At 38.0% G+C, this 25,965-nt stretch overlaps 1 protein-coding gene across 27 annotated transcripts in view; it reads right to left on the bottom strand.

The window, feature by feature from the left end:
• The window catches only part of EYA1 (EYA transcriptional coactivator and phosphatase 1), an 86,827-nt gene that overhangs the window by 18,925 nt on the left and 41,937 nt on the right, over window positions 1–25,965 (bottom strand). For 24 of the 27 annotated variants that reach the window (XM_053395892.1, XM_053395891.1, XM_053395896.1 and 21 more), the window contains one exon: window positions 20,175–20,264. The exons of the other annotated variants lie outside the window; for them this stretch is intronic. In XM_053395892.1, coding sequence (XP_053251867.1) covers window positions 20,175–20,264 — 90 coding nt within the window. The remainder of the gene's footprint in view (window positions 1–20,174; window positions 20,265–25,965) is intronic. 27 annotated transcript variants of the gene reach the window in all.

The following is a 25,965-nucleotide window of genomic DNA, read 5'->3' as shown; positions in this document are numbered from 1 at the left end:
AACAACCTCAGATAAGAAAAAAGGGGGGGAAAGTCTATGTGGCCTCACATGATGGCTATGAGTCTGAGTCTTTTGAACACAGATTGCCTTTTGAGAATATAGCACAGAACAGTGGAACACAGCACTGGCACCAATGTGTGTGTGTGTTAGGGGGAGCATGCAGAGAAGCTGGAAGCATTAAATATTACTGTTCAATGCAAGTTTGCTGGAAGTTTAAAATGCATACTGCCAGCAGCACAGAGTTAGATTTACACTGCAGTAAAATAATGGTTGAAAAAAGATTAATTGAATGGCAAACTTTTTTCATATATAAGTTGTTTTTACAACTCTCTGAATTTATCCTTACAGTGGTACCTCGGGTTACATACGCTTCAGGTTACAGACTCCGCTAACGCAGAAATAGTGCTTCAGGTTAAGAACTTTGCTTCAGGATAAGAACAGAAATCGGACTCCGGCGGCGTGGCAGCAGCAGGAGGCCCCATTAGCTAAAGTGGTGCTTCAGATTAAGAAGTTTCAGGTTAAGAACGGACCTCCGGAACGAATTAAGTACTTAACCCGAGGTACCACTGTATTAACATTAAAACTGTCTTACCAAATTTATTCTAAATATGAAAATCAGGAGCAATGCATAAAGGGAAGCACAGAAAATCCATTGCTAATGGCAAATTATAGAGATATATGCCATCAACACTGTGCTGAACCAAGATTTTATTTGAGGCAGGCATTTGCAGCAGCAGCAAAATTAATGTGCACCAGTCTGAGGAGAACCAATTAACATATATTGAATAACTTTACCTGTGTGCACACCTACATATATATATGCATGTACACACATACATGTATGGAGTTTGGTTACTCATTATTTTTACATACATGTTTGCAAGCAGAATAGTTCTTCACGGCATCAAAGCAAAATAACGGCAGGGAAACAGAAAGGACAATAATGCAATATGATTTATAAAAACTCTGGGTAAGCTGAAGGAAAGGCAAGAGTTAACAAGAGCAGAGCTGCTCCCATCTGTTTCACAGTTTTTAGCTGCCTGGTGAAAAGGAATAATAGTATACCTACAAAGGGGTTAAGAGAATCTGGAACATAAGCAAAATATCGGGTTAGAGCCAAAGCTGCTTCCCTTCACTTGGAACCCGCAGCTCTTCCGTGATGGGGTCTCCAGGGGGAGTCAGGATCTGAGTGTGACATGTCCTGTTAGTTGCCATTCTCTTCTCTACTCCACTAACCAACTGTCATATCTAGCTAAGAGGATTAAAAATATATGACTACCTAGGGATAATAGGATTATTATTATTACAATTTTACCTTGGAAGTCGAACGGAATGTGTTCTGGAAGTCTGTTACTTCCAAAATGTTCAAAAACCAAAGCACGACTTTGGAAGCTGCGGAAGCCCTGTCGGATGTTCGGGTTCCAAAGAACGTTCACAAATTGGAACACTGACTTCCGGGTTCGTGGTGTTTGGGAGCCAAAACGTCCAAGTACCAAGGCATTCAGAATCCAATTATTCACTATTACTATTACCATTATTCAAACTCTGAAGTACAATCAGAATCCTTAAATTATATAGGCTTACAATCTGAAACAAGGTAGTCATAATGATTCCCTTTTCAATCACTGGAATGAATTACTATTGGCTTGCTTATGACAGCCTATGAATTATTATTTTTTTTGCTGGGACTGATCTTCTAGGTCCTCTTGCAACACTATAGCCTCTGAACAATCACATAAAGATAAAATGCATTTTCTAAAGTGTGGCAATAATCCACACAACTAGGCAGTAACATCTCCCAACATTTGCCACTTTGGGAAAGTGACACTTTTTAAAATTAAAAAATATATATTTGATACTTTTTCAGGCGTTGAGTAGGAAAAAGACAAGTGGGACAGATTAGAAGTGGAATGTTCTGGATAGGAGAGAGGGAAGAATATTGAGGAACAGTAGGAAAAGCAATTCAGAACAAAAACAGTCAGAAAAGATGGAGAGAGGTAACACCAAGAAAGGAATGAAAGAGAAGTGGAGAAAATGAAAAGAGGCACCATGACCAGCTCAGTGGATGAAGGGGGAGAAAGGTAAACAAAAGATAAAAGGCTGACGGGTTCTATTTTAAATGGCCCTGCAAAGATATAAAATCTAGAGGTAAATCCCAGGTTTTCTAAAGAAAAATTCTTTAACTGCTGGGAGAGATGGGAAAAAAATTAAACAGCAAATTCAGCTGATAGAATCCAATTACCCTCTAATTCTTAATGAATCTATTGTGTCTATTCTCTAAACATCCTGTGTTTGTTTTTGCCTTTTGGGGATTTTTGATCTAAGAAGGAAGCATTCAAAGCATTGTTCAGTGTAGGTTAGGTATAATTAAGTGTCAACAGGTTTACAAGACTTAACTTCTGAAAGCTTTAATTTGCTGAATTGGGACAATTGGGATTTGAGTCAAATGAACTTCAGTGGAATGACTGACAGCCTGTCAATCTCTTCTCTTCATTGCTACACTTCTGAAAATTCTGATGTACTAACAACTTCAAAGGCTCATAGAAAATAAACAAGGAAGAACTGCAATGGATAACAAATGAGGTTTTAAGATATGTATCCTGCATAGATATATACAAATAATATATGTGCTTTATTTATACTTGTAACAGGTAACAACATTGTAATAATGTAAAGAAAAAAAAGCATTTCGTTTTAAATACAAACATTTAAATCTCTATGAAATTTCCACAAGAAATACAATTGTCTCTGATTTGTATGTACAACTTACATGTCTTCCAATCCATGCAATTTTTTTGAAGATTCTTTATCTATGAACTGATTTTAAGTAGAATAGTTGAACAATGCTTACAGTAGTTTTTAATTTCTTATTAAGTATGCTGTTTTAAATGTACAGTTTATATTGAGTTCCCTTAGTAATGTTCTCTTTTGAAATGTTGAAGATTTTTTTGTTAACTTTGCTGCGTTAAATGTGCATTCTGTTGTTGACCCCCTTTGTAATGTTATATTTTGAAATTTTTAAGGTAATTAAAAGGAAGCTTTGAATGTATACTTTATATCTTACTTCCTTCTGTGGTGTTTTATTCTGAATTGTTTTATTTGATGTTTCAATGTAAGTTGTAAATTACTTTGAGATTTTTTTTCTTAAAAATATAAAGTGGTATCGAAATAAAATGAATAGTAACAACAACAACAACAACAACAACAACATATACCACAAATGATTTAGCTTTTTAACTAGAACAAGAAACTAAGACAACAGAAGTTGTATTTTAAATCCATCAATTGTATCTATTTATGGATGTTGCCTTGAAAACGTTTTAGTTGAAATGATAAATTATGTTTTACACACGTCTATCATCTATCTATCATCTATCTATCATCTATCTATCTATCTATCTATCTAACTATCTATCTATCTATGGACTCAGACCAGGATCTTAGGATGTAATAATGAAAAGAACAGTTGCCTCCGGTAATATGCAAAATATCTTTCCTCCATCACAGACTAAGCACAAGCCCTACCACATTAATAAACCACTTTTTCACATGCTCACATGATTCACACAACTCAGTGAATAACTTTTCATTGGACAGATCAGACAATTACATTTCCCAACTCTTGCTTTCAACCAATTGAAATAAACACTTTCAGGCAGGTGGCAAGTTGGTACCTGGACATGAGTCTGTACGTAAACATTAAACTGAGGCTATTTTTGCCTATAATTACATTATTTTGGTTCTTTTTGTCATTTTTCAAGGTGCACAAGTGACATGATAACATAAAATACATTTTATTATTCAGTATACTGTAGTAAAATCAAAGGGAAAAAACCTGTAACAATGGCTCTTAACTTTGCCAAAAGCATGTCAGCTGCAATGATGTAATGGCTCCACTTTTATACTTCAAAAATTAAAAAAGTAAAATCAAGTCATTCGTAGCCTCAACGAGCAGTGTGTGTAAAGGCTTTGGACAAGTTTGCACATAATGAAAAGGGACAATATGAATAACTTTATAAATATATCCTCTGAGAATGTGAAAGCATTACAGGCCAGAGTTCCAAACCTGCTGATTACAGCTAAAATACACTTCCATGTTTGCTTAATCTTCCTAATTTACCGTGAGAAAACTAACACCATGCTGTCAACTAATTGTTTCAGTGATTTGCTTTACAAAGTAAAATGAGCTGAGAAAAAAAACAAAACAAAACTCCTTCAGAGCTAGCTCTTTTCCTTTTGCCTTTACATCAGGGTGTCCTTTGAGACTGGCTGGATGTTGGCCAACTCACAGGAAATGATCAGTGGATTCTCTGTTCCCCTTGTATCTGTCATTATGCAATTATCCCCACTGCTTCACTTTTTTCCCTACTGAACGAACAGTAGAGAAAATTGGTCCAAATATGTGTGAGAACAAGCCGTTGAAGGTTCAAACCTATATTTGTATGTGCGTGCATTTATTTTGTTGAAAAGAAAAATACAGCATGTTTGTTCCAACAATATTCTTCCCTTTACTTGCCTCTTCATATGCTGCAATTTATTAGACCAAAGAAAGCACAAACTTCAAGAAACTTGTGCACCTTGACATTCCTAACTGAAACAACACTTAAGCATGTGCTTAAACATTAATCCCTTCTCCTCCTCTTCCTCTCCGGCCCTCTCTGTTTTTTATTTCACTACTGTCAGCTTTTAGATGGTGAACGCCTCAGGACAGTTATAGGTATACAAATATGGCCCCATAAATAATCATAATCACAAAACGCAAACAACTTTATTTTGGAACTGTTTGAACTGTCTACATGTTTCAGTATAACATTTGTCTTTGATGAAGCACTTAATTTTAAAGCCCATTCATGGAATATCCAAGTATCAACGCCCTGCACCTGCAGGGAATTCCTACACAAAACTATGAAGGAAAGGATCCCATCTGCACATGGAGAATTTCAAAGCATGTGAAGAATATTCCCTGCTTGCCCAAGGAAAACAAGGGACTTATTGCACATGTTTCAGAGCCCTATCAGAATTGTTGGAGTGGGGCTTTCACTATGATCCATGAATGAATGTGCACTTATTACCTGTGTAGTGGACCCAATCCTGATACCGTCATTGTGTTTGTGCTTCCAAGCATGGAGATGTGAGGGGGTTGTTCCTCCTCCATTTCTTGTATCTGGCAATATAATATCTTTTCCTTAGGGCATCCATTGCCATTTTGTTCAGTGCCTACTTATCATTGGCTCACAATCTCCTCCTTTTCTTCCTCCTCTCATGTAATGAGTGAAACCACCACCTCTATGCCCAAGGTAATTTGTTAATATATAGGTATTAATTTACATAAAGAAATGAATATCCTTGGAGGATGTGCCAATGAAGAGCCTTAAGGGTATTGCCTCCTTTTCCCATTCTGTCTGCCATAAAAAGTAACTGTTTGGAAAACCTGCTGGTTAATTTCCCTTCTGGTTCTGCACTTCCCTCCCCAGAGAAGCCAGTGCTGGAATGTTTATGACAACATTTTTAAATGCTGTAGACAGCAACATGGTTAGGACCTTGGAGCAACTCCCCATCAGTGCTCACTTGCCATCTGGCATGTGGGATAGGGCATTACATATAAAATGCAGTTGTTTTATGAGAGGGAACTATATTGAACTAATTACTAACCTGTCATGTGTCCATTAATTTCAGTTGGTCTACTTTGAGTACGAGTTAGTTGGAAATTGTAGAGTGCATTTAGTGGTGTTGGATGTAGTGCCGTAACAAAAGATGTTATTTATTAGGAAGGATGGAAGTAGTGAACCAACTGAGGACTTATTTATCAGGCAGTCACTGCATTTTGTAAATGGTTATTTGATGGTGTATGTGTGATCACACCTGTTTTGTTATTGATAACTGGAATGTATAATTTTATTGAGTTTCACAGGTACTGTACTCCTTCTCAGGATTATTTTAATTTATAACCGGATAGCAAATTTCATTAATAAACAAACCTTTTTTGACATCAGTTTAGCAAAACCAATTAGAAAAAAGTAAAATAAGGTAGCTAAAATTGACTTATTATGCATTTAAATCTCTAGTTCTTATTAGTGCTTATGCAGCATCTATTTGCAGAAATAGGCCTTTTTATGTGCAAAAGCCATTCCAAAATAACTGGAAAATTATTTTTAATTGTACCTCCTTCGTCTCTATTCGGGACCACTTCTGACTTCCTGTTAGTTACTGACACTAGAAGCTTAAGTGCTTCTGCCTAACCCATCATCACAAAATTCCTGTTAACATACAACATAAATCCATGTGAAAAAGGAGAGACTACAGTTCGCAGGTTCTCAATACTAGCCCTCAATTGGCAGAACCTGTCATCCCTGTCTGGTCTGCACTTTGTGACCTGGACATTTCCTCAACTTTCCCACAATAATTATTCTGTGCAAAGGGTAGGAAGAAAGGTGCAGATTACCTGTGGGACAGGCACAAGATATAGAGAACAAAGAGAGCTCTTGAAATCCATTTCATTCCGTCTGACAATTTGTGGATTAACAGTCAAGGAATTAAAACTGACCTTGAAGAGTTTCAAAATACTTCCAGTTAAATTCAGTGTAATGAACCTACACAATTTACATTCATACTACAATGCCTGTTAATGAAAGGCTAAGACAAAAATTAAATTACATGAAAAGGCCTGACTTTTTATGTAGTAAAAGGCAGGATTTTCCTTTGCAAACTGAATACATGCAGAATTTAATTTAAATTAGGTGAGGATGGGAGAGAGTGAACGAATAAAATTTAACATAAGCAACTGTAGAAAGCAGCTATTCTCCCTGTTTTACTCTCACTCCTTCCACGAGAGGAAGCACTCCTCGCATAATAATGACCAAAAGATCTGCTACTTTTCATTGTCTGAACTAACAGTATTCTTCATTGGACAACAAACACCATATCAATGTTCCTTTTTCTGAACAAACTGGTATGGCCATGGGCATTTTCCTGACAGATTTACAGATTACACTGTACAAAAAAATTTCTTGTGCACTCTTTCACAGCAGAAAGAGCAATCAATAATTTCCCATTGGAAGAATTCAGCAGATTTATCAGTCAAAAAAAGAGAAGATTATAGAGAAATGTTTTTCTCCCTCTCTCACAATATTAGAATCTGGGGATACCCAATGTTAGAAGAATCAGGACAGCACCTAGATAAACTACAAAATTAGTCAAGGCCACCAACTTGGATGGCTTTAATAGAGGATCAGACAAATTTGTGCAGGTTATCAGTGACACAGTGGCTATGTTATACTACTGGAGGCAGATTGCCTTTGAATGCCAGTTTCTGGGAACAGCATATGGGGAGAGCCTTGTTGTGCTCAGGTTATGCTTGTGGAGTCTTCTGGGCATCTGGTTAGCCATAAAGAACCAGTGACCAACTGGTTGTTCTTATCAAGGCTTGTTTTCAGGACAATTTATTAATGGACAAGCTCATCTACCTACCCCTCTAGAAACTGTCACATAAAAGTTGTTAGGGGTCATGCAAAACTTGAAATATTATATTCAGTATGGAACCCATTTTATAGTATCATTTTGCTGAACTAGTAAGAGAAAGTAATTACAGCTTAAAGAATATATTTGAATATGCTTACATTGCGTAATGTTATGTTATATATATGAAAAACTTCTGAGTTATACTTTAACCAATTAACCCAGAAGCCTGTCTCTGCTACTTTAATTTGGGCATAAGACAGTTGTGGATACCTTAGTAACAGTTGCAAAGGTAAAGGATATTTCAAGGTAACAGTCTGAAAACAGCTAGTGTGAGAAGCCACTTGTTCATATATGGACCAGGTGGATGATAAAAAGCAACTGTATTGGCTGAAGGGGTCAGTAACTTTGATTGGTGTAAAAAGGTCTGTAAAGAATCAGTGATTGGTCACTAAAAGACCAATAGGTGAGAGCCCTGTCGGGGCAAGAATGTGATTGCTCAGAGGAGGTTCTGATGGGACGGGAGGGGGACCAGGAGGACAAAAGGCAATACACAGTCAGTCAATTGTTGACTGGGAGAATATAGAACTTGGATTTGAGAAAAACCTAAGGCTGGCAATCTGAGACCAGAGCTGGGGGCTGGAGAGAGCAAGAACCTGTGGTATGAAGTTGTGGTGAAGCTTCAGGTAGGTAGCAGAGTCCATCACCAGATGGCTTCAAGCAGAGGTCTTACCAAAGGGTAAATTTCAGCAAGCAGTCCATGAAGCATCTGGACTATCGTAGAAGTCAAAAGCAGCATGAAGAACTATTGTACAGCATCTGTTCCTAGTTGTAAGCAATTGACTAGAGTGAAAGTCAGAGAAATCTGGCCAGAGGGATAGGCTACTGAGAGCTTATTTGGCTTGAGAAGACTTTTAAATACCAGGCACTGTAACTAAATGTATTGAACCCTGATTAATTCAGAACTGTACACTTAAGCAATCTTATTCTGCCATCTGAAAAGCAACACATTATTTCTTTATGTAAATAATTCCTTTAACATACCAGTGTGTGTGTGTGTGTGTGTGTGTGTGTGTATGTGTGTGTAAAAACTTGTCTTTAGGAACCAAACCACTGGGTTTCTCTTACAGAAGGAGGGGTTGTTTAGTGGCAAAAGTTAAAGGTTTTATAGACGATGCAAAAACAACAAAGAGTCTTGCGACATCTTAAAGACTAACAAATGTATTATGGCATAAACTTTTGTGGAAGCTTATGCCATATTGAATGTCTTACTCTTTAAGGTGCTGCAGGACTGCTGTTTTTCTTTTTTTTGGGGGGGGGGAACACTGCTACTTCTCTGGAAATAGTTAATGCAGCGTTCTTTAACAGTGACATCTATCTGAGAACTTCATTATACACTATGGTAGGAAGTTCCATAGAGTCAGGTCTCAAAGGCATTTCAAAGGGAAAATAGGAAATCTATTATTTTCATCACATTTTGTGATTGTGCACTCTACATAATCTAATTAAATTGGCTGTATTTGTTTGTTTTATTAATTTTTTTCCAGGCTATGTTTAGAAGTATTCACTTTACTGAAAAATTCCATATAAAAATAAGACAAAGGAAAGTATGATAAACCAAATATTTTAGGATTTCAATAAGTTTCTAACTCATTTTACATCTCACCTACTGATTATATTTATTAATTAAAAAATCTTAACACCACTTTTACGTTTAAAAATGCTCTAGGTAATTGACAATATAATAAAACAACTACAATAACAAGATTATCTGATTTAAAAAAGAGAAAGGAAAACAGAAGTGATTAGATCAAGTCAAATGCCTGCCAAAAAAGGGGGAGAGGAACCAGTTTGCACAGAAGTGGAAGATGATCAAAGAGTGGGTGATATGGGTATTCCTTGGTAGGAAATGCCAGAATTTAGGACAAGTCACAGAAAGGCCCTCTTCAACATTCCAACGAAACACAGTTCAGATGCTGGTTGGAGGTGAAAGAAAACCTCTGCAGAAGGTCTTAATCTGAATGGGCAAGCAGTCTTGTATAGGGGAGGATGATCCTTCAGTTATCTCAGTTCCAAAGCTGTTAAAAGGTTGAAAGGTCACACTCAGCCTTGTGGATTGGGCTTAAAAATGAATTAAAACCAAGTAAAGCTGTTGTAAAAAGGAAGTCGTATGTTCTTGATAACCAGTTCCAATCAGCAGGCTGGGTGCAACACTGCATACATAAAGAGGTTTCTATGCCTTAAAGGAGAATATTATGAAAATGATTTACAGGTGGTACATGACCCCAGTCAAGCTTGCAAAAATTTATCACCTGCCTGACAACAAGTGCTGGAAATGTAAAGAAGCTGAGGGAACATTCTTTCACCTTTGGTGGACGTGTCCAAGGGTCAAGGCTTACTGGGAAACGATATATAATGAACTGAAGAAGGTATTTAAATTTACCTTTCCTAAGAAACCAGAGGCCTTCCTTTTGGGCATAGTTGGCCAACGGGTGCCAAAGAAAGATAGAACATTTTTTATGTATGCAACAACAGCAGCAAGAATACTCCTTGCCAAGTATTAGAAGACACAAGATCTACCCACCGTGGAAGAATGGCAGATGCAAGTGATCAACTACATGGAGATGGCTGAAATGACTGGCAGAATCCGTGACCAGGGAGAGGAACTGATGGAACAGGACTGGAAAAAGTTTAAGGACTATTTACAAAAATACTGCAAAATGTTTGAGTGTTAATATGATGTGGGAAGTGAAGGTAATAGGGCTTGTGGGATCTGGTTAAATGAAATGAAAAGAAGAATGTTAAAAAGGAGAAGGGGTTATGATCAGATTAATATTATGTCATAGTATTTAAGATGAGGAATAGGTTAAAACAATGAAAAATTGGGACATAATAATTAGAAGAATATAATTTAAGCATGGTTTAAATAAGGGTTTGAATTTGCTGAATTTGATTGGAACAAAGAGGAATACAAAAAAGGGAGATGTGAGGAGGTCAGGACAGAGGGGTATGGAATTCTGTAAATTTAAAAAAAAGTGGATTTTTCTTTTTTCTTTTTTTTCTGCTTTTCTTTTTTTGCTATATATCTTTGTTTTTCTCTGCTTTTTTATGTGAGCTTTATTCATGGCAATGATTTATATGAAATGATGAATTTTTTGATTTGTAAAACCTTAATAAACATTTATTTAAAAAAAACATAAAGAGGTTTCTAGACACCTTTCAAAGGCAGTTCCATGTACAACACTTTGTGGTAGTCTAATTGTGATGTGAAGAAATCATCTGACACCATGCCAGATTTGTTTCCTCTAGTGTGCATACTAACCTAAGCTCAACAAAGGTCATCTAGGTTCAGAGTTGGATCCAGAGGCACCACCAGACAGCAAGCATGTGCATTGAGAAGAAGTGAACTCATATCACTAGATCAGCAGTTCAATTAAGCACGTTTGTCTTGTCTGCATTAAGCTTTAATTTATTTGCTCCCATCCCATCTATTACCAGCATCCAACACCAGTTCAGCACCTCTACATCTTCCCTGAAATGACAATAGAAAGGATAGCGTGGGATGCCACATTACAAATTCTTGGATTATTTCCTCCAGCAGTTGCATGTATATGTTAATCATCATAGAGAAACAAGATAAAACTCTCTGGGTGTCAATAGGTGACAACACGCTTATCTCACCTCATGACCTTCTGAAATTATCCTTCCAGGAATTATCAGAACCAGCACTAAAATATGTATGTATTAGAACAACAGATTTTGGTTAGTAACCCTTTTCTTAATTAAAAAACCCCCAGCAGTATTCAGCTAACACATTCTGTCAAGGCCATAGCGTACATAGACTTGCTGTCTTAATTGGTTTTAAATTCTTTTAGCCCATACTTATAGACTACAGCAAGTAAGCCTGATTGATAAGACATGGGATGAATTCTCTTTCTTGTCATTCTCTTTCTAGGTTTTCTGACTGAACAAAATAATCACTGAACTAAATGAAACTCACATAGAGGTTTTATTGTAGTACTCCTGAAACAGAAGAAGACTCTGGGGGCCCTGGATCTAAAGCTCATTCTGGAAGCCTGAATTATACCACTCCTCTTTATTGTTTTCAGACAACTTTGCAAATAACTCTCTCCCACTTAAATACCTAATAGCCCAACATTTCCCATTCTTTCATAACATATATAGAAATGGAAGGTTGCCCAGAGAGTCCAATATGGTCATATTAAATTTCAAAGAGTACACTTGTCAAAAATGAGAGGTAAAGTTAAAAAGGAGAGTGAGGGGAGACACATTTATTTAACAAACTTGGGGCATTATGTCAAACTGAATCTGAACTAAGAAGTGGTATAAACCTTTATTTTTTCCTGCAGACTGAACCAGCTAGTTCCTGCAGGCCTGCCAGTTACTGAATCACAACTAAACCAGAATAGTTACAGATGTTAGTTACAGATATATATATAGTTAGTTATATATAGTTAGTTAGTTAGTTATATATATATAGTTAGTTACAGATGAAACTAGAATTGAACAACACCACAAAGTAATGATCCGACTCCCTGTTTAAAATTCAGCTAGAATGTATACCACAGTTTAGAAAAGTGCAAATAAGTTTAAGATGATTTGTTTAACAAGCAAGGTTACAGGATAGAAACAGGATAATGTAGCAGGTAGACCTTTAGGCCCAATCCAGAACAGTTTTCAGTCTAAGCATGGAATGTTGCAGTAGATAGCCACACTCCAGGGCTTACTACTCTACTTCTATAGTAGTAGGTCCTAATTACTCTGTAATGCAGAACACTTCAGCTTCCAGAACTTCTTCCTCTTACAGTCACTGCAAAACACATGTACCGGTAATTACTGTTCCACCCCCTCACTTGCTTCCTTCCCACAAACACACACCTATCTCATGTTTGCTTTTAATCCTCTTGAATTCTTGCTGCTCCTCATTTAGCTTCCAATTCCAAGTATGAAGACTATAAAATTCAGCAGCTGTAGCTGCTGAACAGTTCATCTGCTTGAACTGTGCACTTTTCACTGTTTTTGTTTTAATAACAGATCTTCCCTCTTCTTGGGTTCTGGACTTAAGTCAGGATATGTCTGTGTGCACTTCAGGTAGTGATACTTGCAGTGCAACCCCAACCTCTTATCTGAGCTACTACAAAGGACCAGGATTAAGGTAGGAGCAACCCTCTTTCAGGCTCCATTAGCCTCTGCCACTGCAGAAGTCCCCACTGCATCCATGGGATCAGGAAGCTACTGCCAATGGTTCTCCCACCAGTGACAGCCTGTGGAAAATCCACAAAACAGGACCTTTCAGAGCAGGATGATGGTACAGCAAAAGAGACAAAATTATCTCCTTCTTTCTTGGAATTCAGCGATTGCTCCACGGCTCTATGGCCAGGGTTTAGAATTTTTCTGTGGGCAAGAATGGGGAATAAAGTTTTCATGCTTCTTTCTGCAACCACAATGACTGAAAATACACTATCAAATGAACTCTGGTATTTTAGTCATTTAAGCTAACACAGTGGTACCTCGGGTTACATACGCTTCAGGTTACATACACTTCAGGTTACAGACTCTGCTAACCCAGAAATAGTACCTTGGGTTAAGAACTTTGCTTCAGGATGAGAACAGAAATCATGCTCTGGTGACGCGGCGGCAGCAGGAGGCCCCATTAGCTAAAGTGGTGCTTCAGGTTAAGAACAGTTTCAGATTAAGAACAGACCTCCGGAACGAATTAAGTACTTAACCCGAGGTATCACTGTAAAACTCTTCATTGTTAGTACCATTTGGCAACCTGGGCTGCCTGTTTGCAGCAAAAAATAAAATAAAAACAAATCTCAAAAACAAGTCATGCCAGATGAATCCCTCTCTCTCTCTCTTTTGATAGAGCTAGAAGCTTGGTGGATGAGGGGAATGATGTGGACATAGTGTATCTTGATTTCAGTAAGACCTTTGACAAAGTAATCTATGATATTCTTGCAGAGAAGCTGGTAAAATGTGGGCTGGACGAGGTAACTGTTAGATGGATTTGTTGCTGGTTGACTGGTTGAACCCAAAGAGTGCTCACAATTGGTTCCTTATCATCCTAGAAAAAAGTGGCAAGTGGGGTGCCACAGGGTTCTGTTCTGGGCCTGCTGTTGTTCAATGTCTTTCTAAATGACTTGGATGAAAGAATTGAGGGGATGTTTGTGCAGTTTGCAGATGCCACAGAAGACAGAATTGGGATTCAAGATGACCCGAATACCTGGCTTGCCAGTAGTACACATGAAAAGGAGAAAGAAAGAAGCTAATGCTAGTCTAGGCTGCATCAACAGAAGTACAGTATACTGATCAAATGAAGTAAGAGTTCTGCTCTGTTCTGCCTTGGCCAGATTATAGCTGGAGATTACAAACTAACAATCAGTAAGAACTTTCTAATGGTAAGAGTTGTTCGACTGTGGAACAGACTTATTTCGAAGATGGTGGACTCTCTTTCCTTGGAGGTTTTTAAAACAGAGGTTGGATGGTCATTTGTCATGGATGCATTAGCAGGGATTTCTGCACTGCAGGTGGTTGGACTAGATGACCCTTGTTGTCCTTTCCAACTCTACAATTCTTTGATACATAGAAAAACAACAAGCACAGTCTCCATTGATTCTAGAATAAAATGTCATGTGTAAGAAGCCTTGAAATTTGTACTTTTTTTGTTCCTTTCAGTGTCTGTTTTCACATATTTTTAAAAAGTAACTGAGGTACAGAGCTAAAAAAAAATATTTATTTTCAAATTAAATGATCAAAACATATCTGTAAATAAAAAGCCTAAATTTCTAGCATTTGTTATGTGGACATCATGTGGAACTCCAAGCAACTATTTTACACAGAGTGACAAACTACTTTGAAAATATTTTGTTAAAAAGCAGTATATCAATAACATAAAAAATAAATATCTAGTATGTATCCTACAGACTGAGCCTAGCTAAGTTGTAATGATTTAAATAGGATTTACTTCCAATAAGGTTTGCTTGGAATAAGAAACTTATAGTGTCATATGCATGTTTTCTCTAAAGCAAGCTTGACTTTGTCTAATGGGGCTTACTTTCTAATAAGTGAATTTAGGATTGCAGCTTTTTTTTTCTTTTTTGCTTTGTATATCTCTGCCACATCTAAATCACCTAGCTCAATTACCCCATCAAAAATGTGCACAGTATAGGTATGTTAGCAGGCATGAGTAAGTATTTATGTGTTTATGTGTGTAGAAATGGTGTTTAGGTGTTTATGTGTGTAGAAATGAACAAAATACAGTTATATTGGTATGTCTATATCATTTATTTATTTATTTATTTGATTAATTTCATAAAATTTGCACAATGAAATAATAAATTTTATTCCTTTGTAGAAAAACAAACAAACTGCTCAAACCTATCTACTGGTTATAGCATTACCAAGACAAGACAAAATGTTTACAAAGTAGCGGTGTAAACCACTACTGAGCAATCAGATTTGTCAAATGGCTGAAGACCGCTGTTCTCAGAAAACTTAAAGGTAAAGGTAAAGGGAACCCTGACCACTAGGTCCAGTCGTGGCTGACTCTGGGGTTGCGGCGCTCGCTTTATTGGCCGAGGGAGCCGGCGTACAGCTTCCAGGTCATGTAGCCAGCATGACTAAGCCGCTTCTGGCAAACCAGAGCAGCACACGGAAACGCCATTTACCTTCCCGCTGGAGCGGTACCTATTTATCTACTTGCACTTTGTGCTTTCGAACTGCTAGGTTGGCAGGAGCAGGGACAATGGAGCAATGGGAGCTCACCCAGTTGCGGGGATTCGAACCGCCGACCTTCTGATCGGCAAGTCCTAGGCTCTGTGGTTTAACCCACAGCACCACTTGGAAGCAAATCCCACTGAAGACAATGGGGCTTACTATCAAGTACACTTGGTGTTAAATGGTTTGTAAATGACACCTTATCTGGTTAATTAGAAACTCAGCTAAACAGGAACATGGAATAGCACTGGTGTTTACAACAGAATGCTCAGCGTGTTGGGAAATGAGTATCATGGAAAATGTATAATATGGGTATGAAGACAGGTGGGTTAGTAAGTTGTTTTGAGAGGTAGAGTCATATTGTGCAAAAGGAAAACTATACACATGAGAAAGTATTTGAATTTGGTGGACGTGATCTGTGCTTCTCAGCAGCTGCACTAGAAAATGCCTCGCTGCTGCCAAGAGATTGTACAGATCTGTCTGCTCCATCATACTCCAAAATGCAAAGCTCAGTACTCAGTGTTATTTTGTCTGATGGCGGAAAGCCTAAGATATAACAAACACACCATATAGATGAAAAGAGTGAAAATTGTATTCCTACTAATGCACCATGACCACACTGTTTAGGATATTATTCCAGAGATGTAGACATTCCGAGAGAGAAATTTAAGAAATTAAGAAAACATCTATTCATATAAATTCATTGTCACTAACTGAGAGTGTTGGTGTTTATGCCCAAGAGGTTTGCTTTTATCCTAAATGCTATCTCCGCAAACCCCCAGGCCACATAACAAGCCATCTGTGAAGCTCCCTCAAGTTAAAAACAGAGTTTACAACATAACAGGTGAGAGGGAAGGCAGGCAGGAAGGGTGGGTTGGGGGAAAATGAAAAACATTGCAGGGTGGGAAGAATTAGTTGCAAGGAAGCATTTCAGGTCATGCCAGACCAGTGAGAAATGACCAGTGCAGGCAACAAATTCTCCTAGCTGAAGCCAACTTGTATGTATATGGACGCTGCTCTTACACAATACAGTTGACAAACCAAAAGGTCAGATATATTGTATTGCTAGCCCATACATAATTCAGTGCTTTCAGGCAGTCTAATAAGCTGATGTTGAAAACACCCCAGCAGCCGGGGTGTTTATTCATTGTTGCTCAGTGTCTACTTTGATCTATAAAGAAAGAAACTTATATGACCTTACAACTGGTCTGTCTCCAGAGTAGAACAGTGGGTGGCAGGGGGCAGGGAGGACACACAGTTAAATCCATCACTAAACTGAACTAAAGGAAGGTTCATCCAGTGGAGATTAAATCAAAAGTGACGCAAAGCTTTCCCTAGAACTCAATGCAGAGTGGAAACAAACCTGTTTAAGGGGTTTGAAAGGCTCAGATAACTTCCCTGCCATTGTTTTTCATTTTTTTTCATGCCTCTACACTTCCTGGTTCTGCCTGAGACCAGATGTGCCAAAATACTCTAATAAAGAGTGTTGTCATAACCCAGCAAGAAGCCGGAAACACAGGTAATCTTGTAAGCAGAAAAAATGTTTTCATGTTCAAAACATCTGCACATACTTTTTATAAGGACCAAATACTTCTCAAACCCGGTCACATTGTCTATTCAACTATTTATAATGATCACATGAGGTGTAACTATTAGTATTCCTTTTCTAGAAACTCCCCCCTCCTGAAACCTATTGTGAGGTTTTGCAGTGCACATTAAAATTTTCCACATTTTCTGAAAGAATGTTGTTTTCTGTCCTTTAGAGAGTTAAAATAAAATGTATAGTTCAGAGAATTACTGTGCAGTTGGTCTTTTTAAAGTTTCTATTCCAAAACTATTATCTAGAATATAAATGTCCACTCTACCACAATACTGCAGGGCCACAACTAACATAAAAGAATTACAGTATTAGTGGAATAATTTACTAAACGCACAGCCACATATTATGAAAACAAGGGGTTGCCCCTGAAAACAGCATCATCACCACCACTGCCATAATCATTCTTAATCACCACCATTGATTTCTTAATCAGCTTCTAAACTACGTCTCAAGGTGATTTACACATAAGACAATTAAAAACAGTTAAAAACACATAAAAAGCAAATGCATGTAAAACAAGACTAAAACCCTAACAAGTCGAAACTTGTGCTAAAGACCCATTTATCCAGCCAGAAAAGCATGTCAGAACAAAAGTTCCCACTTGTTTCTGGAAAGTGCAGATAATGGAAAGCTGTTGTATCTCAACAGGAATGCTATTCCACAGAACAAGGGAAGCACACTAAAAGTGCTGCTCTGAAAAGCATGGGTGATCCTTGGAACTTGCAGGAGGAACTTTCCTGCACTCCACATCAATATACTGGGTTCAACATCCTTTTTGAAGTGCGGCAATAGAACTGCACATAATATTTTTTGGAATGTACAATGTGATCACAAATTCACATGCTGAAATGGACTGACTGAAACTGCTTTTGAAATGTCACCATGTTTCAAAAGCAGCTTACAGTGTGAGTTAAGAAGATGCTGCTCAGGAAACTCAGCTCACAAGCCCTGTGTGGCATAAGAAGTAAATTCCAAAATTCTCCGTTAACGTTGCCAGCATTTTGTCATAACCACTAAACTTACAGTTAACTTCTATTGACATCAATTGTAGTTGCAAGAAGTTACAAGGCCCTGCATATGTATACATGTAGATTTATGGTTGGGTAAAACAAAAGAAAACACTATAAACTATTGGATGTAGGCTTAGGATATGATACTATTTTTTATAGCTTGCATAAAATTGAATGCAACCAAAAATACATATACAGCCTTGGAAAGTAAGGACCCTTGTTATTTTCTTTTTTGGAAGAATAACAATCCAATACATGTCATTCAATACCAAAACAATAAATGTCTTTAACATTAAATTGCATTATTGAAAACACTTGCAAATGTATGAATTCTTGCATTTTAAATGTGAAGAAATAAATACTTCACTAAGGAATGAAAGAAAAAATAAAGCACATTTAAATAATTTTATTACATTCTTAAGTTGCCAATTCATCTGTGAGTAGTTTCTTTGCAGATGAAAAGAAATCAAAATATAGGACAGATGTTTGAGAAACCACATTTAAGGTTCCTCACACACTAGCATTTTTCAAATGATATTGGCTCATCTATTAAATAAGGTGTATTTTGCTTGATTTTTTAGAAAAGGAAACATCAGGAAATATTTAAAGGCCAATTGCTGCCAATTAACTTTGATCAGCAAAAGTTGTATTTGAATCTTTTGGATTCTTTTGCCTGTCTGGAATAACATACATTTATAAATTCTAACAAAACAACAACGTGATGATTAATGCCTGTTGGCAGCCCTGCCACAAGCTTGTTTAATGGTTGGATTTTAAATAAACAGCTGTCTTTATTATGATGGGAGCAAAACTTGACTGTTTTAATATATTCTTTTCTTTTTATGATAATAACAACAGAAATTGCCTTTCCCATTGTAAGCACAGACAAGCACTTTACTGGAAGTCTATGCAGAAAGTTCCAAAAAGATGGATACAAAAGTAACAGCATCGACGACTGAAATGGCTTCCCATTTTTCTTTTTCTTTTTCCAGTTCATGTAATAGTTCTACTGCTGAGATCCTTCTGATCACAGAGGTCCCTGCTGCTGTATTCAGCTAGTTCTCTGGTCACATTTCATTACTCACATGGAAAGGTCTACTGACAAGCTGAAAACAACCACCACAATCAACTACGAATGTCTATGAATTGGTCTTCCCACAAGACTTGCATGACTAATGAAAAGAAGTGGAACAAGCTCTATGTAGGCTTGGGCAATATATCAATATATCGCCCAGGACTGGTACATGGGGGCATACCACAATGACAGCTTCATTCAGCGGTATATCACTGGTGAAACCGTCACTGTTCTTGAATTCCTCTGCCTCCAGTGCCCAGCGGGACAGAGGGAGAAACAAACTAGCTGGGAGATGGAGGCAGAGGGACTCAAGCGGCAGCAGTTTCACCAGCAATATACGGCAATGTTGAAGACCCAACATCGCTCAGCCCTAGTCCTATGCAGAAACACCGTTTTAATAAGCAGCTGAGTCTACCAATCATTCAACATTAATGATTTTCCTTGGGTTAAAAGACAGACTTCCTCCCAGTGGGTTGCAGTTGAGAAAGAGACATACACCTAGTGATCATTAAGAAGGCAGCAAGGTTTAATATTCAATTGTCTGCATAAACAATTATGTTCTGATGTTTGAACTTGCGTACTTTGATCAAAATTATAATAACTGAATAAGATATAGCCATCAACACTCCAAACAACATTTTCAGCTACTAAATGTGGAAGTGTAACATATTACAACTGATATTTTGTGTGAGCAAATATATTCATGCAGCCCTTGTGCAGCATATTTCCAGATTATCCAACATACTGTTTTCAAGATGTTGCAGGCCTACAGCTCCTATCATCCCTGACCATTGGCTACGCTGGTTCGAGTTGATGTGAATTGGAGTACCCCTGCCATATTCAAGCAAATAAGCATTTCTGAGAGGTCAAAACAACCCTCACTCCTATGTTGATGGCTGGTGTGTGTAGGGCTAGGATAGCACATAGGTGTCACCACCTCCAGCTGCACCCAGGTGAGTGGAAAGCTACAGCCAATAATTCTACTGCCATCACTAGCAAGTGGAAAGCCCAGAAATTGGATTTTTCATGGGTAGTGAACCACCAGGTCAGGAGCAGACCTCAAACTGTCCAGATCCCCTGAAGGGTCTGATCTTTGGGCCTGTCAGCTACACCAGCTTGGAGTGAAAAGTGAGGAGGAACCCTCCTCATTTTCTGCCACGGCTGGTATGAAGCAGAAGTGACATTGTGGATCCAGTGTTATTTTCCTCCCTTGCGCCGGCTAAGATTTCCCTCTACAAGCCTATAAAAAGAAACTAATAGTAAATTTTGTCTTGATAGAACTATAATTACTTACTTCTAAATCATTAAAGAATAGATGTGTGTCTGCCAAGTTGAAAATCATCTCCTCCATCCTCAGTCCCAAGGAAACAGAAGTAGGGGGGTCCTCAAAGAAAAAAATAACAATTATAGTCGGTAATGTATAGAAAGGAAGCCTAGAATTCTACAGTTCTCTGCCACCCAAACCAGTCTGTTATGAGCCCAGATTCTGCATTTATTTATTTAGGTTATTTATACATTGAAGCCAGATGTGTTCAGAGGAAGTGAAGGGCTTCTTTGATCCAGCTTCCTACTCCCATTCCCCCTCCTCCTGTTCCTCCAGAGTCTGCCATCCTAGGTCTGAGCCCAAAGGTGCTCCAATGAAGTACTGTTGTTGTTGCTGCAGTAGTTAGGATGTGGGATATTGTGGACTAGAGCAGTTTGGGCTACATGGTGTGGAGGGGTATGAAGTGATTTGCTAAAAAGGTGGGTCAGGAAAGATCCTATGCATGAGGTTTTTTTTGGGGGGGGGGTTGGAGGTCACTGTAGTCTAATTGAATAGAAATACGAAGCTTCCTTATACTTTGGCAAACCTTTGTTTCATAGGTCCTCAGGAGAGTTTCCTCAGCTCTGCTACATGAGCTCAATTCTGGAAAAATACTAGGAACTGAACCAGAACCTTCCACATATATTCTGAAATAGATCTATGGACTCCTCCCGAAATACTACACAATAGATTTAAGGACTCTAATAAAATACTAATCATTCAGCTATAGCCCACCCATATGGAGAAGAAATCTATAGGGGGTTTTTTATTCATGTACAACACACTTTAATTGCTCTACAGACATTACCATAACAAGTTACTTCTTACTGATCTAATAAAATCAGAATGTGCTCAGCATTGTGGTTTGCAAATACAATACAGATGTGTGTGTTTAATATACATTATTAATCTATGAATTGCAACAGGGCCCTAGTATATACATAGGGCATGCAATTTAACAAAATTATTTTTCAAGGTCAGGAACATGAAAACATAATTTTGAAAGAATGGGCTATAAATTTAAAAAAGCTAATAAATAAACTAGATTGGGATAGATATCTCCCACATTAATCAATCAATCATTCGTCTGGCAATAACTTCCCAGAGTGTTTCAACATAAATGCTTTAAATTCATTAAAACAACAAAATACAACTATTTTGTACTTAATGTTCTGCTGTGTTTAGGTAATTTTGCTACTCTGAATATATTCATAAAGAAAAATGAGGTTTGAAATCTCTAAACCTAACATGGCTGCCCATCCAAGTGGGGGCAAAGAACAATGCTAAGAACAGGACAAAATTTATAAACATAATTTATTTATAATATATGTATGTGTATGTGTATGTATCTATATCTATTCTATATCTCAAAGGAACGGGTAACAGATCAGAGCTAGAGCATATGCTTTGAATGAAAAAGCTTCAGGGTCTGAAAAGACTTGAGTATGAATTCCTGGAGACCTACTGTTAGCCAGTGTAGACAATGTGGAGGAAGATGGATCAAATGAACTGACTCAGTATTAAGCATGTTCCTATATTATATAATATACATTCCAGTCTGGTTTCTCGTTCCAATTTTAACTACTATTTCCAGGACTACATTTCTTTGATTAGCTTATACCCTTTTCTCCTGCATCACAGAGCAGAATCCTATGATTATGAATAACCTCACTTTCCTACCTAGAGTCTCTGGAACAGCAATATTGCAAAATCCATTTTTTTTTTTGACACTACCAAGAATCTATAGAAATAAATTTCTCACCGCTCTCCTAGATTCTCAAACCAAACTGCACTGACTCAAGCAATCTACAGGATAAATATTTTTTAAAAAAGAAAAAGTCTTGTGCTTGAAATCCCTGTGTACACTTAACACAAGTACAATAGTGTATAGGGTTGGTGTAATCAAATACTACAACCCAAGTCCTCTTTTGCTATTCAGAACCATTAATTTCAAATAATTACTGGGAACTGAAAGTTAAGGAAAACTACCATCCATTGTAAGTTTATTTGGATTTGTAGTTCAATGTGAATGTCTAATAAGGTATAAAGGTGCAAATCTCAGGTGAATGTTCAGTTTAAAAGGGGAAATACCAGTGTGATAGACCACATATTCTTTTCTTGAACATGGAAGTCAGGGTACAAAAACTATCAGTATGTGATTTTAAAATGTTCACTTCCTTTGTTCTGTGGGTAAGAAGTAGTTGAAAAACAGGAAAGTTCACTTATTGTACGTGTCTTGGCTTATTTTCCAGTTAAGCTGGAAAGCCACAATTGAAGACTTCTGTGAAAGAGGGTTTTTGTTTTCCCTCCCCTCTTCACAGAACATTAAAGCACACATAAGGATCTCTTAGAATTAAATCAGGTAGGCTTCCCCGCCCCCTAGAGAAAATAACTTTTCTGATCAGGATTGCAAAAATTCAAATACCATTAAGGTGGTTCAGACATAATGTTAAACCATTATTTGGAGGTACATGAATGAGTTGTCAAGGAGCCTTGGGTTAGCACTCTTCCTCCTTTTCTACCCTTGCACATGGCAATTCCCTACCTCCTTTCATCTGAACTAGCTAACTATGGTTTTTGTTGTCCTGCAAATCAGGATTTAACACTAGGATCTGGCAGTGAAATGGGAAAAGTGGAGAGTGGACAAACCAAAATTGCTCATTCATATAGTATCAAACCATGGTTTGATGTTACATCTGAACCATTTAATGTTACAACTTTTCTTAGCGTCTTTCATGTTATGCAGCAATTGATTTTTTAAAATAGTTTCAAATAATCATTCATGAAGCACTTGGCATTGACCACTTTGTGGTGCATGCCAGCTGCTAACGCTGCAAGAGGTGATTTGATTAGAGACACAAATCTGCAGAAGGCATCTCTCTTTGTAAGCATTTGAAGAATATATCCAGCACTTCCACACTTTCTTTTTTAGCACAGCTGCTGGTCATTTTTTTGAATGAAATCTAAACATCTTTATTTAAGATAATACTTATATTGCAGAGAAATTGCTTTTGCCCTGCGCTCAAATGGCAGTATTTTGTTAATGAGAAAATGCACACACATCCCCTCCAGCCACATCTATTGCCATCATGATTGGTGTGAGAAATGTGAAATGTGAATCTCATGATCACCCCATGACTAGCATCCACAACATCAGTGTTATTTTTTTTGTTACGAAACACATCAGTTTGTCAGATATATTTGTTATAACGCTATCTTTTTTTAAAAAAAGGTGAGCTATTTAGATCCATCTTAAAAGGTCTAAAAATATAATGCATCAAACCTGGACTTCTTCACTTCCACCTACTACTATGGCAGAATTACTGAAGAAGATAAAATGGTAATTTTGATCAGTGCCAAAATTACTACCCCTCCCCCCTTGACTTGTCACTGTAACTTCGTTGCTTTGCTTCTTTTCTTCCTCTCATTGAAACAGAGCTCTAACAGCAATAAAGGGACCCCTGACCATTAGGTTCAGTCGTGACCAACTCTGGGGTTGCGGCGCTCATCTCGCTTTATTGGCCGAGGGAGCCGTCGTACAGCTTCTGGGTCATGTGGCCAGCATGACTAAGCTACTTCTGGCGAACCAGAGCAGCGCATGGAAACGCCGTTTACCTTCCCGCCGGAGTGGTACCTATTTATCTACTTGCACTTTGACGTGTTTTTGAACTGCTAGGTTGGCAGGAGCAGGCACCAAGCAAAGGGAGCTCACCCTGTCGCAGGGATCGCACCTAATTTAAATGTGATGCTGGGTATATAAATGCAAATCACTCATGCAAGGTTACATGTGGCCAGCCTCTTATTTAAATCAAATGCCACTTTGTACATGTGCAGTATTAATACACTTGCACAGTGTACAACTGGGGAGCCCTGTTCACTAATGTTGCATTCACTGGTGTCTGTAACCCTAGCATTTCTTTTAAAATGAACACCTGATTTTGGGCAAACTGTACAATGCACATTCACGACACTTCTGAGCAAAAAGTTGTTGTCCTGAATTGGCCAATTCCTTTTTGCTCTGAGCTGCATTCTAATGAGCACATGAGGTTTTGTTTGCTGTTGCTTCTTTCATTCAGGGATGAATCAAATTTCACTCTAACACACTAAAGTTGCTTATAGTATGAGAAACTCATGCAGCACAGCAATCTGGCCAGGGAGCAACAAGGTAGAGTAGAGGACTGACTGCCAAATCCCAAAACTTGCTGCATCGAACCAGCCAGGGCATTGAAGTGCCCCCTGGCTCCTGCCCCCAGTTTTTCATTTTATAACTGGAATAGCAGAGAAGATCTAGGATCAAGCCCTTTAGGGGATCCCAAGCTGCCAGCATCCCACCTTATTTTGGAGAGTTCCACTGATAAGAAAACCACCAAATATGGCAGCTACAGTAGAGCCTCTCCAACTGGTAGCAAATGGAAGCCACCAAATGGAAGACTACACAATATCCTAATCACCAGCACCCCAGACATCAACATCAAGGGAGATCAGGATTGCACTGAGGGCAAAACAATATACAAAAAACGTACACCACCCTTTTGATGAGAAAGAAAAAAACTCCTCCAGCAAACACTGAAAAGTTTGATTGTGCTCCTAAACATTTATCTAGCCTTTGTAAAAACAGCACTTCATACTAAGAACAAGAGAAAAAGAGATTACGTTGACTAATGTTTTAAGGGTAGCGTGCAGTGCTTTATCACATCATCATTCTGAAGCATGTCAGAGATATACACATGAGCCCATTTATTTAATAGCAGGATAGCTTTGACATACACACATCAAAAGTTATTTATTCAGTTCTCTATAGATTAAAGTGCTTGATCTATCTTAAAGTATTGGAGGCAATTTCAGTGCCTTTTTTTCAATTAAAATATTTTTTTACACTGAGTCATACAGTGCAAGCACTCTTTTTTTTTGATATCTGCCATAGCAAACTCCCTTTCATAATCTAATACATAGTTCTTTGCTTTCACTCAACGTAAGTAATAGGGACAACACATTCATTTCTTTACTAGTATATTATCAATTTAATTGGGGTGGGAAAGACTTCCTCACATTCCAAAGTCCAGTAGGGGAATTATGGGGCAGTAATGCTATTCAAGGGAAGAAGTTTTAGAATATTAGGAGAGGGTGATAGTTGGGCCTAGCACTGTGGGAGCAGCTGCAGCACTACTCATTCCGGTGCATTGGGATACTGTGAAAAGACCTAGACTATGTGGGAGGAAACCATGCTGCAGCTGTTCCCATACCAGTGTCAATCCTTGGAGAACAGGGGAAGCACTATAGCTCAGTGCTAGAGGCTCTGTTTCCATGCAGAAGGTCTCAGGTTCAGTCCATGGCATCTCCATGTAGGAATGAGTCCTGCCTGAAACCCCAGAGAGCCACATCCAGTCAGTTTGGATGATACTGAGCTAGACAGACCACTGGTCTGACTCAGTATAAGGCAGCTTCATAGGTTGAAAACTGGACTAATGTAATGGGAAGAGCCATAGGATATGATCTTCCTGCATGATATGAGACTTCTTATGTCATAGGGCCCTCATTTATGTGGTTAATCCAAATAAATGTGGTTAACCCACACTTTCTAGTGCAAATAGCCCATCATTTTTCCAACTGCAGAAAGGCCAATTAAAAAGGTGATGGGAAATTAAACTGGAAATTGCAGGATAGCAACCAAGTGCTGATGATGTCTTATAACCTCTGTGTGAACATAATAGCATGAATGTTCAGCTGGGAAACTCCCAGAGACAGTAATAAGAATCTTAAGGGTAACTCTGCAAATTAAGGC

This window comes from Podarcis raffonei, chromosome 7, assembly GCF_027172205.1.
Source record: "Podarcis raffonei isolate rPodRaf1 chromosome 7, rPodRaf1.pri, whole genome shotgun sequence".
NCBI classification, from domain to species: Eukaryota; Metazoa; Chordata; class Lepidosauria; order Squamata; family Lacertidae; genus Podarcis; species Podarcis raffonei.
This window is presented reverse-complemented; position numbering and strand designations above follow the sequence as displayed.